Source organism: Miscanthus floridulus, chromosome 13 (genome assembly GCF_019320115.1).
Source record: "Miscanthus floridulus cultivar M001 chromosome 13, ASM1932011v1, whole genome shotgun sequence".
NCBI lineage: Eukaryota > Viridiplantae > Streptophyta > Magnoliopsida > Poales > Poaceae > Miscanthus > Miscanthus floridulus.
In genome coordinates this window covers 52,825,599-52,833,260 of record NC_089592.1, presented here as the reverse complement: position 1 = coordinate 52,833,260, position 7,662 = coordinate 52,825,599, and the positions used below count along the sequence as shown (strand labels likewise).

The 7,662-nt window shown below is 47.3% G+C and overlaps 1 protein-coding gene across 7 annotated transcripts; it reads left to right on the top strand.

The window, feature by feature from the left end:
- The first annotated feature begins 441 nt into the window (after nt 1-441).
- LOC136500709 (disease resistance protein PIK6-NP-like) lies at nt 442-4,898 on the top strand. Of its 7 annotated transcripts, none has more exons than XM_066496131.1 (3): nt 442-850; nt 958-1,057; nt 2,150-4,898. In XM_066496131.1, the coding sequence occupies exon 3, from the start codon at nt 3,768-3,770 to the stop codon at nt 4,731-4,733; it is 966 nt and encodes a 321-aa protein (XP_066352228.1). In that variant the 5' UTR covers nt 442-850; nt 958-1,057; nt 2,150-3,767; the 3' UTR covers nt 4,734-4,898. The 7 variants fall into 7 exon arrangements, with proteins under 7 accessions (XP_066352228.1, XP_066352227.1, XP_066352224.1 ...); XM_066496130.1 differs by having other exon boundaries at nt 1,144-4,898; XM_066496127.1 differs by having other exon boundaries at nt 442-871.
- Nucleotides 4,899-7,662: the final 2,764 nt, after the last annotated feature.

Genomic DNA, 7,662 nt, shown 5'->3' with positions numbered 1-7,662 from the left:
GAGCGCTCACATGTGATAACTGACAGCGTACCCAAGCTTGTACACAAGCTATCAAGTACACAAGCTTGATAGGGACAGTGTACACAAGCTTGTACACAATCTAGCCATACATAAATTCAAGCATGGTTTACCCAATCCTTATTTATTTATTTATTACCTTCTTATAATATGAATTGTCTAAACAACTTGAATGCATATACGAGATGTTCCTTTTTTTCTAACCACATTGACAATAATTACGGGTTATACTGACACGACGCTAAAAAGAGGGCACGTCAAAGCCACGCCTTGTTTTCTAGTTCCTAGGTACGATTGCTGCGCCAAAAGCGGGCTAATGCATAAGCCACGTCGCCCGTTAGCCCGCTGGCCGTTCGATCTGGTGAACTTGCGATGTGGCCGTTCGATTGCGGATCGGCTACCCGTTTCTTTGTCAACCCGAAACCTCGAGAACCTTCTCGGGCTCGTCCGTGGAGCGAGCGGCGGCACAGGCGCTAGCCACCAGCGAGGCAGCACAACCCCACGGCCGCGGGCGAGCCGAGCGCGGCCCTGTAGGCCAGCCGGACGCGGCCACCACCACGCACCACAAAGAGCGGGCGACCTCCGCCCTCTGCGAAGGTGCCGGCGTCCGCCCTCCGTCGCTGCGTCGCCTACGGCCCACTGGCGTTCGCCCTCCACCTGTTGCGCCACTCACCGTCCAGCTCTCGAGCCGACGCTGCCCCTATCTGGATGGCAGCGCTCTGCACTTGAGCTCCACCGCCTGGGCAACGAAGCCTTCGCCATCACCTCCAGCTCCACCTCAACCTCCAGAGCCGCTGCCAACCGCCTGCGGGCTGCGGCCAGCCCCGAGCAGGTGAATATGCGTAATGTCCAGGTCTGCTTCCGGACACCGCCCCCTGGAAGGTCTGCATCCGGCTGTCTCGCCCACCACGCTGACGGCTGCGTGCCTGCGTCTACTAGGTACTAGGGCGCTGGAGCCGGGCGCTGCCTGCAAGGTGTTTGACAAGAGGTCCAACCCCACCTAACACAGTACGCTCCACAGCCCGATGGTGGACCTCAGGTAATCAGGTAACTTGCCTTCTCCATTTGATGGATTTGATTTTTCGATGATGATGCCAATGTGTAGAGCTCTGATTATTGGAACAGAATCCTATACATCGAAGAATTGATTTGCAGAGAAAGAAAGATGAATCTTCTTCCTTGTCTCCCGTCCACGAGACTAGGAGACAGCAAGAGAGAAAAGCCATGTTAAATCTCATTTTCAATATGTTTGACCCAGTCCAAAAATTCTCAGTAAACCACTCTAACAGATTAATTAGAGAGTTCACGAAACATGCAACTTTAGGGAGCAAATATATATAAACATATGATGACTTTGTGGCTTTGTGTAATTTTTTTTCCTCTGAATGTTACTTGGCCACTTTGCTTGGTACTCTGATTCTGCTTTTGCTCCTAGTACATACCACTACTACTGTTTTGTCTCTGTGCCAATGTATGTACATATGATTTGATGAGCCAAGCTTAGTCTCCAGTGATTGTATACATATGCAAAATGCTCTATTGCCGTTAGACCAACATTCTATATATTGTAAGCAAAGCAGATGTTTTCTTTTTCCAAGCATGCCTACTCTAGTATCTTGTTATTATCTTTTGTTTGCTTTACTCTATAGATTCCAAGCACAGCGGGTATTTTCTATTATAAAGTGTTTTCTATAGTCACAGGTAACCAATCACACTACCAGATGTTGAAACCCCCCACGCTGTTTGCTTGTAGCCCAGCCATCGTTTTTGTAATTGTCTTGGTTGTCCAGCTTCTTTTGCAACACAATTGTTCCCCATTTCTTCTGTGTCATGGTAGCTCACCATCCCAACCTCTCTGAAACAAAGGATTCCATATTCATGAGATAACAAAGAACCCTCCAAATTATGTAATGCCAAGTATGGACTGATTAGATATACACCGTGCTTCCTCTAATTTATTATCTATTGTCATTAGTTCCAAAGTTTTTGTCAAATTATTATCAGCTATGACTCTCTGTTCTGATTTATGATTACCCAAAGGACTCCCTGACAATATTGAAGTTTATATTTGAGTTCATGAGCAATTATGTTCTATTGTATATATTCTTGCTCCTAATGTTCGATTTTGCAGGCAAGAGCTGACGATCAGGCCATCTACATAATCAAGCCCCAGGCAGATTTTGCTCCAGATCTACCCAATCATTGCTGATCTGGATGATCATCACTGATCCATATTTTCTTACTGTTACATTTTCTCAAATGCATTTTAGCAAAATTGGATTTGTGATCACATTATCTGATAAATATAAGACTGGTTTCTAACAATAAATCTAAAATAACTGACCTTTTGCATTATGGCTGTCCTATTTTCTGAAAATAATAGTGTAGCCATTTCATCAGTTCTTCCTAAATTAATTTCTATTCGAATGCCTTATTGCTTCATGACTAAACTGAAGTCTCAGTTCCTGTTGCCAAAGTTTTCAATATACCAATGATCTGATTTTACTTGTGTTTCTTTTCACAGTAAGCTATAAACAGCAAAACAACAACTCAAGGAGTATCGTTGTCTCTGAAGCCTAAGCTCAATATCAGTGGAGCAATGCCAAGCTAAAACTCGTCGTCCACAACTTCCTGTTCCAGCTGAGAAGAGAACCGGACCTTACCACCTCATTTCTTCCACCAAACCAAATAGTGTCAAGCTGTTGAAAATAATTTCTCTCTCCATGATATGCTGACAGCCTCACAGCAGGGCAAGGTAACGCCGTGCTATCTGCAATAAATAAATACTTATCCTACTACACTCAGTAAAACACCTCCTACAGAAAGAAAAAAAAATGTCCATCAACCTTGCAAGCAGCCCACACACTGGCCATACGTGGCAAGGCCGAGAGCATTTCTGGTGGATTGGATTTGGGCTAGGTACGGTCTGGGCTTAGAAGGGCTGGGCCCATACAGGACCTAGATAGATAATTATTAAGAAAATGTTTAATTGATTGGATGGGTTGCTTGGAGATGTGTGCAACTTTTAGAGAAGAAGCACTGGAGCAGTTCGCTTGTTGAAATTCCGGACATGATCAACATTTCTGACAAGCATATAACTTGTTCCCGTGCATGTGCTGTCCACATCTTATATTCTTCTCCGCCTAATTAGTTTGATGCCCAAATTTTTGCCCAATAATTCTTCTCTTGTGCTCTTCGATCACGAGCTATATTCCTAGCTCCCAGGGCCACACAATCCTGCAGTGCACGCAAGAGGAAAGTGAAAGATGGCAAAAACAAGCATTCAAAGACACCATGGGCAAGGCAAGTACGTGGTTCCATAGAGTGGTGTTGCGATGGCTTGTATGAGCCGATGCAGAATCAACCAAATGTTAGTTCTCGCTTTCTTCTAACACAAGACAGAAACATCTTCGGCGTTGGGATCCAAGCAAAGAATACTAGCTTGAGCACATGCATGGTAAGCCTTAGCACTGTAGCAAAAGAGGAAAAGGAAAGGAAAGAAAAGAGCAAGACTATACACATGCATTTAGCTTTAATTCCCTCGATCCAGTAGGTGCAGCATCACATAGAATACTAAGTCTCTCTCATAATCATAATACAACGCTGTGCACAAACCACATGCACCCTGTCCACAACAACATACATCAAACTGCACACACAAACCTATACATCCATCCTTGGAGAGTTGCAGCGATGGAGGCGACAGCGTTGAGCCTGGGCAAGGCCGTCCTTGATGGGGGCGCTGGACTATGCCAAATCTGATGGCTGCCGACGAAGAGCAAGGCAAGCATAAGGTGCTCCTCACCTGGGTGAAGCAGGTCCGTGAGGCTGCCTACAATGTGGAGGACAGCCTCATGGGCTTCTCCGTCATGGACTTCTCCGTTCACTCTGACGAGAGGCCGTCCTGCTGGTGGTGCATCCCTCGCGTCCTGTGGGAGCGGCGCAACATCGCCAAGGAGGTGAAGGAGCTCAGGACTAGAGTGGAGGACGTGAGCAACAGGAACCTGCGCTACCGCCTCATCAAGGGCTCTGGCTCCAAACCCACCACTACTGCAGAGGAACAAGCTAGCATCGCCAGTGCAGCAATGTCTGGCATTAACGAAGCAATGCGCACTGCCATGGAGCAAGTAAAAACCATAGTGGATCTGTGCCATTTGATCAATGATGGCGATGAGGATCATAGGGTGATCGCAATGTGGGGAGAAAGCAGTGATGATACTAGAATGATATCTGCAATACAGAAGGTATATGATGACTCAACTGTGACTGCTAACTTTGGATTCAGGGCATGGGTTACAATCATGCACCCTTTTGACCCAATAGCGCTCATCCAGAGCCTTGTGAGGCAGTTCTATGAGAATTTTCCAGAGAAACTTGATGAGACGACACATAGAAGAAAAACCATAGGTGCTAGTGTTTACATGAAGATGCAGAGCATGACACCGAGTGAGATTACTGATGTGTTGGATACACAAGTGAGTGACAATAGCTACCTGATTGTTATTGATGATCTGTCCACGATAATGGAGTGGAATTGCATCAATAAGTATTTCCCCCAACAACAAGAAAGGGAGCAGAGAATTATAGTTTCCACACCACATTTCAGAATTGCAAATATGTGTGCTGAGAAACCATGCCAAATCTCCGAGCTCAAACAACTGTCATCTCATCCAACTATTTACCTGTTCCACAAGGTAACTCTTCGTCTACAGTAACATTTATTATTTATATATGTTCCATTTTTAATGGAGGGCCCATGTTTGTTTTATACGCAACTCCATGAAAAATCTATCCCAAAGTCTCTTCAAAGTTCTTCCTGAAATGCTCCTTTAACCATGTTTAGTGGAATTATTATCCTTATAATAATGTGATGTATTTTTACTTACAGACCTTTGTCAAAAATGTAAAATAATGCAATCCCTCCGCTCCTTTCTTAGCTGTATTGGAATTTAACTATTTATAGAAGTCTTTAAAAGTATACTTTGACCATCAAATATTCTGTCAACATAGCAACAATTGCAACAAAGCCAATCCATACTAAAATCTATACAAATTGTGAATTTATTAATACAACATTTATCAACTAAGCATCTTAATATTACTAGTTTGAGGCCTAAATGTAGCCTCCATATATTAATCATCATGAGACACATAAAAATGAAGATAATTTCTAGAAATTCTTACAAGATTTGGAAACATTTGACCACCAATTTGGTGAAATCTAATTAACATTGACAATACCTAGTTTATCAACCCGTGGTCCTACACTCCTACATGAACTAGTACCCTATAGGAGACATAATTATGGAGTTTGTTCTTAGTGCCTATGAGTAATCAAAATTACTTATCTATTAGTGCGCTCACTCTCTCTCTCTCTCTCTCTCACACACACACACACACACCCTCTTAATCTTCTAATGTGATGCCTCTATATACTCTATAAGCTCTACCATTTGTGAGAAGCTTTATTAATCTATCTATATGCTTTTTTCACATCTATATCTATAGTTTTTCTCCCTCTACATGCATAGCACTCTATGTGTCATCAATATACATTTAGTTGAAACCCGAGCGTAAATTATGGTGGTTCTTATTACAATCCATATCTCTTGACATCATGAATCTAGATACTTTAATTTTTTTATGAGATAAATGTACTATAGGTCTATCAATTTTTGGTGGTGTGTTGTATAGGTCCATCAACTCTCAAATTGTATTTTCAAGTCCTTCAACTTTTTAAGTGGTTCACCGGAGGTCCATACCCCTTTCGTTTGGACAATAGATCTGATGTGGCAAGCCATGTAAGCATCCAGCGTGGACTCTGTATCACCTGACATCGCTGAGTGGCCCTTTTTTTTTTTACGGATATCACCCTCTCCTTTTCTCCCTCTCCCACTTCACCCACAGTTCGGCTCCTCTCCTCGAGTCCCTTGGCGACATGGACAGTGCGTGTGTGGAGGAGCCCAACCACTGCCATGGACAGGGCTGCGAGGAGCACGTACTAACGCCGACGACGAGCAAGGGTGGCGTAGTTGACAGCAACGAACGAGTCCCAAGCCAAGCAAGTTCGAGAGCAACTGCCGCGGACGCCAGGACCAGGCGAGGCTCATGCCTCGGCCCCGGCCGCTGCGGGCGAACTCGAGCCCCGGTCTGGGACGTCGTTGGGTGGGTCGTGTTCGCTGTGGCGAGGGGTCCATGGAGGTGGAGGTGGACCTGCCGATGCCGCCGACAAAAGGGGACGCCGGTGACGGAAGCGCGGCGCTCGTGGAGCTGCATGGCGACCTGTTCGTGGCCATGAACTCGCTGGCGCACCTCGCGCTCGTCTGGTTAAGCCTCTGCGCTGTCCCGGCCAGGCTCTCGGGTCTCCGCTCACTCTCCCTCAGCCAGGACGACGTCACAGACGAGGCGCTCTCCACTCCACACGCACTGGGAGGGACGCGGCAAGCCGCGTGCGGCGGCGGTGCATGCAGGCGGGCACGTTACGAGCGGTGCGCGCGCGGACGGGTCCGCTGCCAGCGCGTCCTATGGTCGTGCGGCTGCTGCAACAACGTGCGTGAGTAGGTGCAAACGGCGCGCGGCCGCAATGATGGCGCCCGTGGCGGCGGCACTGCGAGCCGGGTGCGGTGATGGTGTCTTGAGCAGCGTGGCGAGCGAATTGCATGATGACGACAACGACGTGCGTTGACGAGCGCACCACGGGTGCTGGCTTGGTCGTGAACGGGCTCGGCCCAGCACCGGCGTCGAGCAAACGCCATGTCAAACCCAGTGTAGGCAGCAAGGCTGAGGCTGGTCCTGTCGTGGACCACAAAAAGCAGCGAAGAAACGACACATCTGGGCTGTTCGCCACTGGGGACGCTACTGGCCTGCTGCTGACCAGGGCGGCGGCCAGCAGAGGCTACACGCGCTCGACGCCAACACATCTGCACCATCCTTTTCGTCCGCACCTCTGCATCCTGCCCACCGGTCGACACCCAGCATGGCTGGCGCAGGCTCGATACGCTGACGCGGTTCCAGCGAGGATCCACCTCTCACCGTTTTGGAACCACTCCCTGCCGGCGGCGCATGTGGCCTGCTTGCCGCCGTCCTGCATTGAGCGAAAGAAATTTGGGCGGCGTTGAGCACTAGCATGGAGGGCAGGAGCGATGCCGGCAAGTGCAATCATGGATGGCGACAATGGTGGCGCTAGAGGCTGGAGGTAGGGAGAAGGGGGGGTGAGGAGGCCATGGAGGTGCAAGCTAGCCCAGCACATGATGGCGCATGTGCATTAGCAGGGTCGCAGCGGCGGGCATGCGTCAGCAGGGCGGCCTTGCGGCGGCGGTGGGCGTGGCGACTAGGCTGGTGTGCGCAGTGCGTCGTGCGATGGCTGAACATGAAAGAGGAAAACCAAGAAAGGGGCTAATTATAATTTACACGCCACGTTTGCTGCTGAGTTGACACGCCACGTCATATGTAAATGCCAAACTAAGGGGTATATACCTTCGGTGAACCATTTAAAAAGTTTAAGAACTTAAAAATGTAATTTGAGAGTTGATGGACCTATTTGGCACATCATAAAAAGTTGATTATCTCAATTTTTATCTTATTATTAAGTCAAAACTCTTGTGCTTATTATATCTTATTCAAAACTCATCATTATGTATTTAA